The sequence below is a fragment of the Dioscorea cayenensis genome, chromosome 3 (assembly GCF_009730915.1).
Source record: "Dioscorea cayenensis subsp. rotundata cultivar TDr96_F1 chromosome 3, TDr96_F1_v2_PseudoChromosome.rev07_lg8_w22 25.fasta, whole genome shotgun sequence".
Classification (NCBI taxonomy): Eukaryota; Viridiplantae; Streptophyta; class Magnoliopsida; order Dioscoreales; family Dioscoreaceae; genus Dioscorea; species Dioscorea cayenensis.
Genome location: NC_052473.1, coordinates 10,910,896 through 10,929,360, shown reverse-complemented (window position 1 = coordinate 10,929,360; position 18,465 = coordinate 10,910,896). Strand labels below are relative to the sequence as shown.

Below are 18,465 nucleotides of genomic sequence, written 5' to 3'. Positions count from 1 at the left end.
ACCATATTAGAGTTTATATTTTAGTACTGGTGGGCCCTATATAGGTTCTATATGGGCTCTATATGAGCTTAAGGGTCTTACACCAAAAAGTCTCAAACTTAGTGGCTCAACCCCTATACCTATATATAAACCCATTACACTTCTATCACACAACCGACATGGGACTATATTTCTAACAGGATGTAAATGAAATGCAAATTACAGTGTAAATATGTTGCACAGTCAAACTATAGAAAAATAGGCATCATCATCTTTTTTTCAAATGATGTTATTCATATACAAAGCTAAACCTAATATCAACATCATTTGGTATTATAAAAATTTCTCACAATTATAATAATAGTTAAATGTACAGACAGTCCCTCCTTTAAATACTAAACCTGGCCAATCAGGTGCGTTGTCAAGAAACCACCATGTGAACCTCCAAGAATAGCAACTTTAGAACTATCTGCTAGACCCCTTTCAAGAACATAATCTAGAGCTGCAAGCACATCATTTACATCCTATTTACACAATAAAACGAACAATAAGAATGTCAATGCATGATGTTTGAGAAAATGTAAAGTCCAATACAAAAAAACATGATTAAACAACAAAATGAGCACCTGGCATCCGATCTTTCCGGGAAGAGATTGTAATGCTTCTTCTCCAAAGCCCAATGAGCCCCTATAAAACCAATCATCACAGTATGCATGACAATAAGTGATAGGAGCAATAAATCAGTGAGAATGAACTGTAGAAAATAAATAAAAAGAGCAAAGTGTTCATGCACCCCTTCTCTCTGGTCAAAACAAGGCAAACATAAATAAGCTTCTGCCAAATTGAAAGTTGTGATCCAACAGAAAACACATAGGAGTGTAGTTAGTATGTGGCTTCTAGGTGCAATCACAAACATTCCCTTTATTTAAGAAATGGATTCGATTTGATCCAAACATGTTAAATCCATACTCCATTATAGATTCAGGTTCCATTTTCAATAAATTTTAAGTTCTTTAGAGATTAATAAGAAACTTGACAACTATTTTGAGTTCAAATTGAAGCCATTGTAAAGAATGATAATATTAAATTATGGCTTACTATCTACATAATAAAGGAGATAACTGTAGTTGATAAATTTATGAATGCTCCTCTTCGCTCCTAGTAATCTTTTGTGCAAATAAGTTTACAAGGAAATTTTCAATTTGGGTATAAATCCTACTTGAATATCGACTTAGCTATGACATGACATAAATTCCATCTGATCGACTAAAGTCACAATTTCAAGATTAGATCATGATGCTCCATGAGTTCACTTTTAATTTAATTCAAGAAAAACAATATCTTAAAAATATACAGTAATACAATAACAATCAAAGGAGCTGCAAAATTTGCAGAGAATGGAATATCGAAAAAAGCAATACAAGACAAGGATCCTTTACTAAGCAAAAGCGGTAGATATGGAGGGGAAAATTTTTCAAAAAGAAAACAAATAAGTTTAAAAGTAACCATCTAACATGCTAATGCCGAAGACATTGTTTTAAGATTTAGGGTTCGGCTAAGTTTCATTTAGGCAAAACAAAAATGGAGCAATTCTATATACTTTACCTGAATAAGCCACAATCAAATCAATTGGGTTTTAGCTCTTACTCCAAATGGAAAATCAGCCTCATATGTCAAGACTGGCCCTAATTTAACTAAATCAGTAAAACCAGGGAGGATTCAATACTGATTGAGATCCAACTCATTTCTATAGAACCATTTGGGCCAATCTTACCTGATTAGCTTATAGAAGAAAGTTACCCAGGAAAATGGATGGAGTGGTAGATGAGAGGCCTAAGAGGAACAACGACAACATGGTACAAGGCATATGATTTAAATGAAGGAGGATATTTTAGATATGGGTCGTGTTCTAACAAAGTTTCAGATGCTGGATGCATGACCTCTCATTTTAATTAAACCCAGGGTCAAATGCAGCCCGTTTCATATTCTATCTAATCTGAGAGAGGCATGTGTCCTTCAGTACGAAAGGCCGGCCACACGCCTTTTTTCTTAGTAAATATTGTAAACCTAAAAATATAAATTTAATAAAAAGTCTACATATTTCAATTCTGCAAGAGATAGGGTGGTGAAAAACAAACCTATAGTTCACAATAAGCAGGTTGTAACCTAATGAAGAAAGAAATGCAATAGACTTTGAATAGCCTGATACTGAGACTGAATGCGGACCACCATGGAGGATTAGAATTAGTGGATTAGATGCACCATCGTTCAATCCCTCTTTGCAGGAATCTTCACAGCAAGAGTTTATGCGTGAAACAAATATAGATTCAATAGGCTTCTTTGCACCTGCAATGTGATAAGAAAATCCAAAAATAAAAACAACAAATTTTTCATTTGCATAAAAAAATTCTTTCAAAAGTGAACGATGTACAATGTTCAATGCCACATAAACCAACAAAAGATATAAGACATATCATTTGGGATAGCTTTGTTTCATAATTAACTAGTCACAGATTCATAATGGACTGAAATTATAAATGGTAGGAGAACTCCACAATAAGCCTCATGATCAAGCGTAGGGAAAAAAATTATACCACAAATACCACCAATCACAGCAAAGAGCCATTGGAGATCCTATCCAAGTTTAGAAATTTAGGACTTAGAGAAGACCAAAAGAAACTTACTATGAAAATATTTAACAATTGTTTGGCTCGACTATTCTAGCAATCTGTATTTGACATTAGAATTTTAAAAAGTAAAGAGTTCTAATACATGCAATAAGAGTGCTACTGGCAAAAAACAAAAGAAGCTAAGTCTAGTCTAAACTGTCAATATAATGTGGAAGTGCAAAACACGGCCAATTAGCTAGAGGTGTGTTTTCTCCCGGGTGCACGAATAAACAACTATAAGTAAGCACAACAAACCAATCATATATATATTTATATGAAGAAAATTTAGAACTGATAAATGATTGATACCTTCAGAAAGTTTGTCAGAGCTATCATTAACTGGAATCTTCAGTATACTGAACCCATGTGATGACAGCAAAGATCTTATCTGTGGGGCAAATGGCAAATGGAAATTGAACGATTTTTCATATCAATATATGAAATATAAATTGTGGTTTAGAATCCTTTTTTGGAGAATTACAACCTTATTGGACGATCCTTCTAGTGGACTTGGAACATCCAGCCAATTCCAAGTTAATTCTTGCTCCTGAGGAATATGATATCCATACTTGACTTGAGGTGGGTCTATAGGACTGCTGGACACTTGAAAATGCATAAAAGAAAATAAATCAATTTATTTTTCCCAGTATTAGAAGAATTACATCATAAACTTACAAGCAAGAATATTGTCCCCATCAAGTGCAAGAAAATTCCATGAGTAAGTTGAATCAGAGGGAGTAATTCGTGAGAGAGTGCAACTGTAGCAAAAATTGCATCAATTATTTAGAATATTGGAAAGTAACTTACCAATTATTCTGCATTAAAAAAAAAAAAAACAAGTTACCTCTTAACATTCACTGCAAGTATTACTTGGGTGCAACGCCATACAGAAGAAAGTATCATTGTGCTTCCATCAGAAAGCCATGGACTATCAAGAATGTTAGCAACATAAATCCCAGGGAAGCAATTATCCTCAGAGCAAGCAACAACCGGAACCTGCAGAATATTTCATACACATAGTAGACACAATAAATATACAATAATAATGGCACAACCATAATCAGAACCAAAGTGTAAATTGCTCCTATCCTTTTGATCCGTCACTACACAGGGTTGCATATGCATTCCTTACAAGAGCTAGATTCTCAGAAATATTTCCCAAAGTTTTCTTCAAGTATAACAATATATCAAAGGCTACATTCCATTTTCACTCACTTACACCTACCTCTTTGCTTCTCGAAGTTGTAACAACTAATTCCATTTCCCTTGAAACAAGAAAATAATAACATATACAGTTAAAAGATGCTCAATATTACTATCATTAGCTCAAGTTGGAAGTATAGAATGGAAGCTTGCCACATCATAAATTGTTGGTGATGTATTAGGCTTCCCATCAGCGGGCCAATCAATTTTATGAAGTGAATCAGTCGCTGAATGTGCCCCACTATCCACAGCACTTTTTGAAGATAGAAACACGAGAACCTTCCCATCAGGACTGAAAGCACATAAATTCTTAAATGTGTTAACTATGCAATACACAATTCTACACTGGAAAATATGACAATATTCTGCAGTTCGCTTCAAAATGAAGGAGGATCATAAGTAAATATCTTGCAAGCTAGATTCATCTAACTTGTAGAGGGGTTATAAACCACAACAAAAATATGAAAGCAGAAGTTATATATCTGGAAATAACCAATAGATGGTCACAGACAGAAAATGAAATGTCATTTCAGTGAAATCTCCAGTCATCATAAAACGGCAAATAATTAAACAGTAATGATGCAATGCAATGCAAGGTCCTAATCAATAGGGAAAAAAAATAGTTAGTTTTAACCAAAGAATCAGTAGACAACCAACCATAGCGCATGTTTTAGGTCTAATTACTTTCAATTGCCTATCTGAAAAATTAAAACATACAATTTTGTGTCAAGGAAATAAATGAACCCACTGCTTTACATATACTTTGCTATTCCCATAAAAATACATCCAGTGTTGTAGTCAACTTTTTACAATATATTTTTATATATTAGACCCCATTTTTTGTCATATCATCATGCATTCTTCTTAACTTTTGTGTGTAATCTTGTCTTTAGCTCAAATTTGTTGTTTTTAGCATTCCTTGCATCTAAGGAGATGTGCTGGATTAAAAGAGGCCTAAGAAAAGGATTGGAACCAATTGGCAGATGAGGAAACGGAAAAAGACCAAGCCCAGCAAGAAACATGACCCACCTGTGTAGCAGGGCTGACTGCGGAACATATAGACAATCGGATCCAAAATGGACATAGAAAAGAGAGCTGAAAAGCAGTTGAGAAAAGGGAAGGAGGCTGAAAGAAAAAAGAGGAAAAGAAAGGGGACCTAAGAGGGGAGTTTGAGACAGAAAAGAACAGGGAGTTTTCTCTTGTTTTTGGATCTTTGTATTTTGACATGAAAATGCTTGGATTAAATTTTTCAGCTTGTAATCTTGTTATGGAAAAGTAAAACTCTTAGCCTAGGATTGGGTTTAGCCCAAGGTTGTGGAAGAATGGTTATGTTTTGAAATACTCTTTTCTTTCAATGATATCATGCTTTGATTTGGTTCTAAATTCTTGTAACTTGTGGATGTGAAAGCATTTATTTGTATGATTTTAGAGACCCAAGTATACTGAAAGATGAACCTTGAGTCTTAAATCCTTTTAAAACCAAACTTGAGATCTTACTTCTTAGGTTGGATTTCTTAAGGCTTTGATAAATTTTCTTGTGATTAAAGGTTTGATTTAGGCTAACCACCATGAAAATAGGGGTTAGTTTAGATTAACCTCCTTATTATACCTTGAAAGAGGATAGCAAGCATTCCTTTTGGCAATTGCCTTCAAAGGAATTCTTTTGATTCAAGAGAGATTCAAAACATACACTCCACTATACCTTGTGGTGAAACCCATCCTAGGGATTAATATTTCTAAAATTGTCTTCATAGCAAAGCCTTTTCTACTTTTAATTTCTACAGATTTTCTTTTACTTAAATTCCTTGTTTTACTCCTTTCACACTCATTATATATTTGCCTAGCTAATCTCTACTTACAGTTAATTGGTAATCAGCACCATTGTCTCCGTGGGATCGATATCTTAAATACTGCTTGGTCGCACGCTTGTGGTTACACAACACCTAGCATAATTAACAACTTCACAAACAAAATGCATCAGAAAAGGAAAAACAAAACAAAAGACCAAATATATATATATATATATATATAAGTTTTTCAAACAATAAATTAGAACCTTAGGTAGTTGGATGTTTTTCAATATTCAAATGTCTAAGAAGCCATTGCTTTCAAATTAGCTTATCTATAATAAGTATTATGTCTTATATGGTTCAAAGGTTTGACTCGTATAGAAAAGGAAGCTAAATTACCTGAAACGCGGAAACATCGCACTACTTATGCCTCGAGTTAAGTGAAATGCGGATCCAAAATCTTCCTTCTCGTCAGTTCTGAAACAAAGTCAAGAACTTAAATAGCGACAACTGAAAAGAGTATATGCATTTAAAGTCAATTAATGAACATTATTAATGCTAGAATAACAAGTTAATCTAGAGTATGCTCACTTGCAAGGTAGTTTATCAGCAATTGTTTCTCGGAAAGGAGACTGGACTAAATACAAAGCACATGGCCTGTTGTAACAATATTTAATGCCAAGTTTTCTTGATGTTTTCAGTGAACCATATTCTGTTGACCATCCAACAAAAACTAAGCACTTAAGATGACCAATGGAAGCTGATGGAGCCCAAACAACTTGGCCAGCACTTAGGGATTTTGGAATCCCCTCAACAGGTCGCACTTCACCACTATAAACAAAAACAGGACTGGTATTATTCTTGTACCAAGTGAAAATTACCTGACTGGTTACATAGAAAAAGGAAATGATAAGCACAAATGAACCTATTAATATCCAAGACAAACAACGTTGGTCTCTTTTTCTTTGAGTAAGTTTCACCCCAATCCTCTTCCCAGTCACCTTGACCTTTCCAGCTGGTGCCATCCTTATCAGAAGAACCATCTTTCTTATAGCCTGCATCAGTGAATACTGGCTTTGGTGGAGCTGGCTCTTCAGCAACATAAGCAATAAGAGTTTCTTCTTGATTCCACGAAATACCCTCAAACCTAACAATTGAAAAGTCTTTTTAGATGGACCCTTTGAAATAAAAGGAAGCAATTAGAAATGTATGGGTGCAATGAAAGAATCCTTACAAGATATCAAGTTTCATAGTACAAATAACAAGCCACTCTACTTAGAGTAATAAACAATGTCTCACCATTCATTTTTATAGAGTAGACTTTAAACAAAGATATACAAGAATCAAGATATCAAGTAACATGCTCAACAAAACATGTCTTATACTTCGAGAAATAACAAAACTTTACCATCCATCTGTATATAGAGGACCATGAACAGATTGTGGAATTTGTATTTCTTTCTCTAACTGAGATTGACCCCATATTTCAAGCCACACTAAGGAATCATTCTCTTTATTACGAACTATAAGAAGCTTTGATGCTGATGGTGATGGAACAACTTTTGAAACTCCAATCATCTCAACAGGAAAGGGAGGCCATTTGAATTTCACAGAATGCTCAGCAGTTTTTGAGATATGTGATGACAGGAAAAGAGTCCTCTTTTTGTTCGCCAAAAAATTTGGTTGACCAATACAAAACATAGCATGGGAAGCACTTCCTGTAATCGCAAAAAGAAAGCCAAAATAGAATGGTCATACAAATCGTAGCTAATATCAATTACAAAAGCTTTTAGCCTGTACAACAAGAACTAAAACAGTAACTACTGAAAAATTCTATAGAAATTGAAGGACAGACAGATCAAGGCCAGACCATTTTCGGATTTAGCAATCCATGCCTTCTCAATGCTAGAAATACTTGCAAATTCTTGAAGCAATTTGGACAAGGTGGCATAATCCTCCATGTCAGCAGTATCCTCACCCAATGGCATATCTTCCACTGAAACAGTAGAAGGCTCCTGCATTGTTGAAGAGACAGATAATGCCTGATTATCACTATGGCCACAAGAAAACTATCAGTGATTATCACACAAACTAACTAGAGCATACATCAAGATCAAGAATGGAAGAAAAAATATAGCAAAAAACATTTTTCCACTGCTCTATACTCCAGTGTATTATTATTAACTGTTAACAAACTTTTCATCAGGTACATGAGTATAAATTATTATCGTGGGAAATAAAAAAAATTAATCACCAAAGAATTCACACACAATTTGATTAACAATCAAAAAGGTGTATACTTTTAGATAGCTTATCTAGAAATGTCATCCTAAGCAATTAAAAGAGCCAAACAAACAGGCAGAAGTCCTAAAATATGGAATTATTAGCAATAATAATTAGATGCTTGCATAAGGAAATAAGCACTTAGTTTTACCACAAATGCAAAAAATTATACCAATGGTTTGAATGAGATATAGAACAAAGTAAACATAAAACTTCTACAACATTGCATCTTCCTCTATAAAGCATCTAGTTTCCATTAATAGAGATTCTAACAGTCTCACATTGTTTAGTTTAGTAAATATGGATACAAACACAGAAACATAAGCTTTTGGGTTGAATCAAGTCTGGTAATGTGTTTAATTTGCATGTAATATCCACAAAGTTCTCCAATTTTACCAAAAAAGCAACAAAATCTCTTATATTTACTGGCATTAAAACTGGATGTTAATCATTGATTGACATTGATACAGGTCCTAACCAATATGCACAATAAAAATACATTAGCTGAACCTCTAAAGATTGCCAAAGTGAAAACTATAAACCAAAATTTACATACTGCACTCATCAAACACTATCCAAAATGGTGTACTAACTATAAAAGTGTACAACTCCAAAACTATGTAGTGTAAATGCATCATTTCTAAAGCATTGGCCTACATCAATCCAAGAAAGCACATTGGAAGTGTCACCTTGGTCCTATTATCTAATTCTATGAGTATTAAGCCTCTAGGGAAAAACGAGTTGAAAATATAACTTGATCATGAGTTAGTACTCAGTTAAGAAACAACCATCAACTAAAATCTGAATTCATTACAAAATTATGGTTCATGACCAATAACTCATATATTTCCACAAGGATATAAACACATGATATGTATGCATATGTGCATATTTATATTTACACACAAACATGGATTTTTGTGTATGAGTGTGCAAGTCTCATCTAAGCCACTGTTTTTTTTCTATCAATTTTTATCCCCAAATAATTATTAGAAACTAGAAAAGACAAGATAGGTAGAATACATCATGGCCTAAGCCAAATGCCCAACTGCAAAGGGCACACTAATCGCAATCCTATTGCATAAACGTTAAGAACCTTCAAAGAGAGTAGGAGAGAACACTTCTAAGATAGTCAAACCTTGATGCCTTATCTCACAAACCCGTCCCTCCCCCGCCCTCCTCTTATAGACAAAAGGAGACCTCGTAGAATATTGAAAAAAAATCTAATCCTATGAGAGTTTCAACTTCGCAACCTCATAACTCTTGGACCAATCTCTGAGGGATCATTCTACAAAAATTTCACTTGGAATATTGGAAAAACCATGTTATATTTTATAACTAATCAATCTCCTTCCAGTAACAAAGAGAGATATTTTTGTATTTTGGAGGCCACCAAACTCGCAAAGTATAGGTGTGACCACACCCACGAAACACACATGTAAACCACAAGTGATCGCATTGCAACCTTATACAAAACATGTTAAATCTTCAATTATCAACAATGACTCTATACAAAAACAAAGCCAAACCATACTAAATTCCATAACACCAACATTTCTCAATGCATGTTAACTAAACAAGAAACAAGCAAGCACAATCTAACATTTTTAGTTTCATCCACAGTAACAAGACAGAATTATACCAAACATCTGATTCTTGATTTCACATGGTTCACATGGCATTTAGTCAAACAACGCATATGCATACCCGCACTTATAAAAAATTTAGCCAAAAATAAATAATAAAACATTAATCTTCAAAGCAACTGTGTCCACAAACTCAATCAACAGTATATAACTAACTTAATTTTGTCAACATAGTCAAACACTGAAAAAAGCAAAAGTATAATAGAAAACCTATAATCAACGTCAACATAATACATTATAATCTTAAATCTAAGTATTACGCATTCGCATACTATCTCAACAAACTTCTGAAAAACCAATAGAAGATGTAAACAAACATATGATCAGTCTACAAATCCGTAAATGCACATTCTGAAGTTAACAACCAAGGTGAGCAAGAATGACCTTAATTCCGCCGGTTATTAAGCTTTCCCGGTGAAGAACGAGGGAGTGCCTGCCACTCCTCGGCTTCTGATAACGTAGAAAGGGAAGGGAAGAACGTGAGAAGGTGAGGAGAAAGGGAGTAGTTGAATAGGGTAGACAAGGAACCTGGAGAGTGCCTGCATCTGGCAAATTAGAAGAAAAAATTGGGGAAATTTTGGTCATTTAAAAAGACAAAAAGTAGGGTCTATCTGACCTTATGCTTTTGTTGCATTTGTACTCTCAAGAATTATGTAGCCAATCATATCTTCTTTGAGATTATTTATTTATTGATTTCTCCATTTGTAAAAGTAATTATGATTTTTTTCCCCCTATCACACCCTTAAAAACTAGTTAAATTGTTTGCCACTTGTTAATTTTCAGAAATATCTCATAAACTTTTAATTTGTTTTTTTCTTGGATAACATTGTAAAATTTTCAATTTACTTATATGCCCTTCTAAAATGAAGCCTTGTGTATGTTGATGCAAAAATCCATTCACTTACCTAGATCATAATAGATTGCTGAAGAGTTAGATGAAAGGGAAATGCATTTGAAACTAATGGTGATAATGATGGATCACCTCCAATTAAAAAACCAAAGTGCCTTCTTTGTAAAAACTGAACTATTAAATTATTTTACGAACTATCATAATTTAAAAGATAACTAACATTCATGTTATATGCATGTTGTGCCATTTATGAAATAGATATTTTTTATTAAACATGTTTTGGACACTTTGATCTACTCTTCAAAATTGCCTAAGTCAGTCTATTGTGCTTAGATCCACCCAAAAAATATAGCATATTAGTTATTAAAAAAAAAAAAGAAATCAATAAATCCTATGCAATTCTTTCTGGCAGAAACAAAAGATTAGGTGTGCAAAAACAAGTATCCAAATTCCACCATCTATTGTAGGAACCATCTTTTATTATATCTACATGCAATATTCTTCATATATAATGTATGTTTTTCGGTTGATTATGGTTTAGTTGTTATTAGAATTTTTTTAAAAAAAATGGTTCTAGAGCTTGGTTATCCATAGTTTTGAAGTTATTGTGTGTTAGGTTTTTCTTTCTTTTCAAAATAGGATCTCTTTTTTCTAAATTTCTTCTGTGATTTTTTTTAGTCAAATTAATTTTTATAGCGAGATAAGTCCTCTAAGATCTGCAGAAACAAGTTTCTAGATGATGAGAAATAGTCGGATTTCAAATTTCTGTGAACAACTAAAAGTTTTTATTGTTTTATTTGCAAATTCACTAAAAAGGGAGTTTTGACATGTTCTATTTTCACATTCACCTTTTATTTAATTTTTTTTATTAAATAAAGGTTCTGGCATGTTTTATTTGCATTTTTACCCTTTAGTTTAATTGATATCCATCTACATGATAATATATATTGTATTTTTTATAACTTTAAGTTTAATATTATCAATAAGTTGTTATAGTTTTATAATAGTATTTGATTATGTTATTTTTATTATTATATTTGGATAAAATTGATTATTATATGTTTATGAACTTACCAATCATAAGTCTAGGCATTTAAATATTTGTTAGTATTATTTTCTCTCAGTTTAGAACAAAATTTTCCTACTAACATCTATACAAGCAATAAAACTATCTTATCTATGAGTTTATTGTTTGTAGGATGCTTAGATTAATGAACAAAATGCATGGAATATTATGCATCGGCTATCATAAATCTAGGCGTTTAAATATTTGTTAGTATTATTTTCGCCTAGTTTAGAACAAATTTTTCCTACTAAGATCTATACAAGCAATGAAACTATCTTATCTATGAGTTCATTGTTTGCAGGATGCTTAGATAAGTGAACAGAATGCATGGAATATCATGAACAAGTACAATTTTACTATCCTATTGATAGTCAATTAATACATCGAGTTGTAGAATTTTAATAATTGTTGTTACCTATGAATGAGTGTATTTTTTTTATTATTGATAAACTCTAGCATTTGATAATCACTTTTGTGAATCATATAGGGAAGTTAAAGAAAAGGTAAAGACCATGTTTTTTTTTTAGATGCATGTTAATGTTGCTTTTTATGTTTCTTTTTCTTTTGCCAGCTATAAGTAAACCTCAGTTCTCTGTTATTTTGAAGCTCAATGGGACAAATCACAAACAATGGATTACATCTCTCATGATGAATTTGGCGATCATAAAATCAGACTTGGCTTTTTAAGAGAATTCTCCTACAAAACCCATTGTTGAGCTTCTACTAATGATAGAAAGCTTAATGGTGAGTGGGAGTATTCAAATCAGTATTGCATTATTATCATGAGGTATCATATGGAGGACTCTGTACCCAATAGTATTCCAAAGATTGGGAACGATAAGGAATTTCTTGAAACAATTAAGAACAAATACAAAAAAAAAAACTCTAAAAATGAGAAGAACGAACTATTCAATACCCAGCATTCCACTATTTATGATGGTGTCACTACAAGAAAACAGGCATTTCGCAGCTAGCATTCATAGCGACGGTTTAAAGAACTGTCACCAAATATAGTATTCGCGACAGTTATAGAGGCGGTTTAAAGAACTGTCATAAAATGAATGCATTACGCAGCGGTTATTCCTAAAACCGCACGAAATGTACCAATTCGCAGCAATTTTGTTATAATCGGCTCGAAATGCATGCATTTCACAACAGTTTACATGACAACCATCGCAAATTGCAGATTCTCACCCCTTTTTATTTTATTATGTATTAATGTTATTTTTCTTTCTTTTATATTGAGATTGGTCTCGTTAAATTAAGCGAAATTAATAATATCATTATACATTAATTAATCCCTCATTAATTATTAGTCTAAACTTGATATTTCCACACCCTTTTTTTTTAAAAAAAAAAATCAACCCATATGTGATTATCATTTGTAATCTTAGTTTTTATTTAAATTTGAAACACAAATTTATTAAAAAAAAAAACTAGTATAAATTAGGTAAAATATCAAGTAATGTAAGTGAAATGTATTTATCGTGGTCTAACCAAATCTTTCATTAAACAACCCCATTATTTTTCAGAGGTCAAAATATCAAAATGGCCTCTTTATTTTTCATTTTCCGCTCTTTTAGTCCCTCTAATATAAAATCCGCCCTTTTGATCCTCGTATTTGCACATTTCCGTTTTTTTGTCTCTCTAGCTGACGGATCCACCCTTTTGGTCCTCGTATTTACACATTTTCGTCTTTTTGGTCCCTCTAGTTGATGAACATCCATCAGCTAAGGGACCAAAAATAAAGAAATGTGTAAATATGAGGACCAAAAGGATGGATTTTATATAAAATAAACTAAAATGACGGGAAACGCAAAATAGAGGGGTCATTTTGGTATTTTCATCTTTTTCAAATAACGTTTTATTTTCTCGATGACATATATATATATATATCATATTTTTGTCATTATTTTTATTACCTTACATTTCATTTTTTAAAATAAATTGAAATACCTATATTATTATTTGTAAATCTCATTATGAAATATGAAATTATTTAAATTATCAAATCTGCATTAATTCCCATTACATTTGTCATCTAATAATTTGCCATTTATTTTTGAAATTCTTAATATTTAATGATCTACTATCATGAGCGGTGTTATTTTTACCGAATAGATTTACCGAATAGGTTTCCTGAATGACGTGGATGCCCAATGATGTGGATGCCCAACTTGTCATCCACATCCTCATCCACGTCATTATTTTTTTTTATATAAACTTCAAATTTGAACTTTAAAAATTCTTAAATACTTAAAATTTTAAAAAATATATATATAAAACTATATCTAAAATCATAAACCCAAATACTACAAAATCTATAAACTAAAATTCTAAAATTTTAAACCCTAAATAATAAATACTAAACCCTAAACCCTAAATCCTAAGCCCTAAATCCTAGACCCTAAATCCTATGCCCTAAACCCTAAACAAGAAATCACAAACCCCCTGCGGGGGTTTGTGATTTCTAGTTTATGGTTTAGGGAGAGGTTTTCGGTTTATCATTTACATGTTTATCTTTTACAATTAAATGTTTAAATTTAGGATTTAGATAATAAATAGAAATTAATTTTTTTAAAAAAAAAAGATAAAGAAAGAATGATGTGGATGCTGACATGGATGCCAACTTAACATCCACATCATTCGGGAAACCTATTCAGGAAATCTATTCGGTAAAAATATCATTACTCCTACTATCATATATTTCTTATTGGGTTAAGTTAAACTCGAAATATAAAAATTAAAAATTAATAACACATATTTATTCAAATAAGACTTCATAATAAAATTAGATAAATAATAAATTAAAATCTTAAAATTTTCATAATAATAAATTAATAACACAAACTCAAAATTGATTCCGAGATTGTCCCCAATTTTAGATTCAGGTTTATTTAATTCTTTGTACCTATATATAAATATATATATATATATATATCTATATACACAAAATTAAGATTACTACTATCACACATGACATTTTATAGTAAGAATGGGTTAATATATTTTTGGGTAAAAGACTTAAACATCCTCAAATTTTCAAACCTCTAGTAGGTACCTAAAAACCTAATAACTTATTTTTAATTTTTTAAATTTATCATTTTATGACCTCCCTGTCTATTCAGCCAAGTTTACATAGAATCCTAATTTTTTTTAAATAAAAATAAAAATAACTAATTTAAAATAGGTAAATAAATAAAATTTTCTTTTTTCCATTCATCTAATTTTTGGTGTGATTTAAATGTTTGATTTTAGAATCTTAGGGATTAACAATAAATAGTATTTTAAATGTTCTTTTGGTCATATATTTAAAGTAGAATACTCTATTTAGTCCCTCTAATATAGTCAATCTGCCCCTTTGATCTCTCTAATATGATTTGTCCCTAGAAGGTCCTTGTATTTTAATTTTTAGAAAATATAAGTCTATTTTTCTAATATAATTTGTCCCTAAGAAGTCCCTATGAGAACTTACATTTCTCAAAACTTAATATACAGGGCCTCCTAGGGACAAATTATATTAGAGAGAACAAAGGGGCAGATTGATTATATTAGAGAGATTAAATATGGTATTCTACCTATATTTAATGACCAAAAGAACCTATGCATCTATACCCCAACTGAGCCTTCATCTTCTTTCTCAATACACCCAATTGTGTCCTAATGCACCCCTCTCGCTGGTTCTTAATCTCAACGGTGGCACCTCACTGTGCCCTAATACTGTACTTGCTGGTTCTCGATCTCGACTGTGGCGGCGGTTAGATCTCGTTTGGTAAACCCTAACAGATGAGGCAGTGAAGATTGTGTTGATGGAGGTCTCACCTGATAATGTTAGTGATGAAATGTTGGTGGTGCATACCACGGTTGATGCTAAAGCAGGAGCGCTAGCAGCAGGTGTCACTACTCTTCTTGATGTGGTGAAAACCAAGTTGCAGTGTCAGGTAAAGAAAAGCTCTGATTGATACTCAAAGTTATCTCTCTTTACTACATAGCAATGAAGTATTGGTATTTGGGAACTCATGCTATAGAACTCTTTCTTGATGTTTGTGTTTCTGTTTAAGATTGCTATTAGGGGATGTGAAACTTTAGAGTTATGTCCACCGTTCATTCTATCAGCTACATTGAGTTAGATACTTTTATAACGCTTTGCCAATTAGCCTACATCTGAATTCCCGGCCTTCTCTTTTCTTCCCCGCAGAAGAATCTTGTTAGCTTTAAAGTATAAAATAAAAAGTAAGTTTTTTTTTTCTTTTGAAGAAGAAATGGTTCATAATAATGAGTGAAGTGAATATATTTTTTTTTCTATGGTGTCCTGAATCGCTAAGAACATTTAGACAAGTGGATTTTCTTGTTGATGGAAGATATGGGGATATACCAATAGAGGTCTTAAGTTTTTAAGTGATGAGACTATATCTAGTGAAGCTATGCATGGATTTTTGCATGGCAAAAGTTAGTGTGAATATGGCCATGAATCCATTTCCTATGAAAGGTTATGTTGCTTATTGGTGGCGGTTTATAAACCGCCAGAGAAGTGATTACATGACGGTTAAAACCGCCGCAAAATTCATGTTTTCTTGTAGTGTGTTAGTGGGATTAGAGAACGTATTGACAAGATTGTGGCTTGTTAATACAAGATCAAAGCAATCAGTATGGAACTTATAAGGACTAGATTATGCAGTTATATCATCTCTCACAGTTTGACTCCATTAGATCCAGTTATAATGCTCAAAAGGAGAAATAGACTATTGAAGAGATGACACTATTTTTACCAAGGAGGAAGATGGCATGTAGAAAGGCAAGGCAAGAAGCATGCCAGTGGTTATGAACCAAGACACCAATGGTCACAAAAAAGATGCGTACACTAGAGATAACCAATGACAATAAGCCTTTTAAGAAACAAAATATAGGGAATAAAGGGAATATGCAAGAAACTGCCTCAGCTTGTAATGTTCCAAAGAGTTCAGCTTCAAGGGAAAATGCAATTGTTGTCAGAAATCTAGGCACAATAAGCCAATTAAATTGCAAAAATCTTAAGGCCAAGCAAGAAAAAAAAGTAATATTCTTTTGGTGAATGTATGTTTAGAATCTAATATTATTGATGTACCCTCTAAAACTTGGTGGTTAGACACTAGTGATACAATTTATGTTACAAATTCTTTGCATGAGATGATAATCAGAAGGAAACTTACTAATGTGGAGACCAAGTCTATATATATATATATATATATTTGCAAAAGAGAGCCACAACTAATAAAAGAAAAAAAGAGAAAGAAAAAACAACATTGAAAATTAAAAGGAAAGCTTCATCTGGGAATAGAAATCATAAATCCAGTAAGGATGATCTCGGCCTTGAGAGAAAAGAGAAAGCTCAAGATTTAAGTGGCCAAAATGGGCAAGTGAATCTGCTAGAATGTTGGAGTCACGATCTATGGTCTCCAAAGAGGTGTTGCAGAAGTGCTTTAGAATGAGCTTGAGCTGATGAATGTTGGAGTTGAAATGCCAAGCTACAGTCTTTTGATAGTTGCTCATCATCTGGATAACTTGTGGGCCCAGCTTTTTTTTGTCTCCATTCATTTGTAAGCCATTTTTTTCAAGCTCGATTCCTGGCCTTCCTTGCATGCAAAAGTTTGTACTAAGCCTTGTTTTTGTAGCATTAGGGCATTGTTGTGAGACTTTTTCATTTGAATTTTATATTGTGGTGGATCCCAATTTCTTTGGCTTCATATGCTTGTAAAAAGCTTCAAAGCCTGGATTCCTGGGAGATAATTTATCTTATTTCTAAATCCCATGTTAACCTTTGATTAAGCCTTGAATTTGCTATTATTGAGTGTTGAGCTGAGCAACCATCTTCTCCCTTTTGATTACCATCCTTGCCACCATTGTTCCATGATCCATCGAGCTGCTGCACCTTCCTAAATCTTGATTTTTCACTGGAACTCATGATTGGCTGCTCATGTTGTGGTCTTCTTCTTCTTCTTCTTCTTCTTCTTCTTCTTCTTCTTCTTCTTCTTCTTCTTCACCATCTTCATTCTCACTTGTTAGCCGCCCTGCAGAGGTAGAGTTAGTGCCTCGGCAGGATGGACGAAGGGAAACATTGTAAGCTCTCCTCCAGTTTCTTTCACTCTCTTTGAGTTCATCTCATTGCAAGCTCGGGCTGATCGTTTGTTCTCTCTTTGATCCCATATCTTTGCTTGATGATGTATTCTTGTTCCAAGGGTGTTCAACCAATGCATATTTATGTTGATGACTTATCCACTAAGCTTGACATAATAGTTAATCTTGCGTAAACCTTTGATCTCATACTTAATCTATAGCTTAGCTGTTGAGCATGGTTGTGTGTATTTATATAAGCCATATGTTGACTTTGCATCCCTTGAAATTCAGTTCTTCATGCATGCATGTCCTGCCATCTATACCCACATATATGTATATATTCATATACTCTCATTAGTGTCATCAGGTCCTGTATTATTTTGGAATCATGATCTTTGGTTCTCATTAGTCATGTTCAATTTGAAGTTCTTTTTCATGGTAGTGAACCTATAGAAACATGCATGCCTTAATGTTACTACATCCCAGCAAAGGACTGTATTTTTGAAACTCTTGGATTATGATGATCAATTTTGTTACACTTGATGAGGATTTCCTTGTGCCTTATCTTGTTTTCTGAATGGTTGTGATGAGAATTTCATGTATGTTGGAACTTCATTTAGGAGTATTTATTGAGACTTTAGAATTGGTTTCATGTCTATAGGATTTTGATGAGGTTTGAGTTGGGGTTCGGATGAGTTTGAGTTTTGATGAGTAGCAGGTAAGTAACCTACACCTATTATTGTGACAAGTTTTAATTGCAAAATTTTTGATATTATTTGGATTATTAAGTTGGGTATGTTTGGAAACTTTACATTATTATTTCAGTGATTCTTGATATTCGAATTATGGATACGTCGAAAAATCTAAACTTAGCCTACAAAACAAT

The 18,465-nt window shown here is 32.8% G+C and overlaps 1 protein-coding gene across 2 annotated transcripts in view; it reads right to left on the bottom strand.

Annotated features, from left to right (window-relative positions):
* The window catches only part of LOC120251597 (acylamino-acid-releasing enzyme 1), a 36,197-nt gene extending 26,022 nt beyond the window's left edge, over window positions 1-10,175 (bottom strand). The window contains exons 1-14 of one of the 2 annotated variants that reach the window (XM_039260177.1): window positions 9,955-10,175; window positions 7,512-7,656; window positions 7,050-7,359; window positions 6,567-6,788; window positions 6,233-6,472; window positions 6,041-6,118; window positions 4,005-4,143; window positions 3,493-3,644; window positions 3,324-3,406; window positions 3,133-3,251; window positions 2,958-3,036; window positions 2,118-2,325; window positions 606-666; window positions 381-503 (exon numbers count right to left, since the gene is read on the bottom strand). In XM_039260177.1, coding sequence (XP_039116111.1) covers window positions 381-503; window positions 606-666; window positions 2,118-2,325; window positions 2,958-3,036; window positions 3,133-3,251; window positions 3,324-3,406; window positions 3,493-3,644; window positions 4,005-4,143; window positions 6,041-6,118; window positions 6,233-6,472; window positions 6,567-6,788; window positions 7,050-7,359; window positions 7,512-7,656; window positions 9,955-10,155 — 2,160 coding nt within the window. In that variant the 5' untranslated portion in view covers window positions 10,156-10,175. Of the gene's footprint in view, window positions 1-380; window positions 504-605; window positions 667-2,117; window positions 2,326-2,957; window positions 3,037-3,132; window positions 3,252-3,323; window positions 3,407-3,492; window positions 3,645-4,004; window positions 4,144-6,040; window positions 6,119-6,232; window positions 6,473-6,566; window positions 6,789-7,049; window positions 7,360-7,511; window positions 7,694-9,954 lie in introns of both variants that reach the window. The other variant, XM_039260185.1, reaches the window with a different exon arrangement.
* Window positions 10,176-18,465: the final 8,290 nt, after the last annotated feature.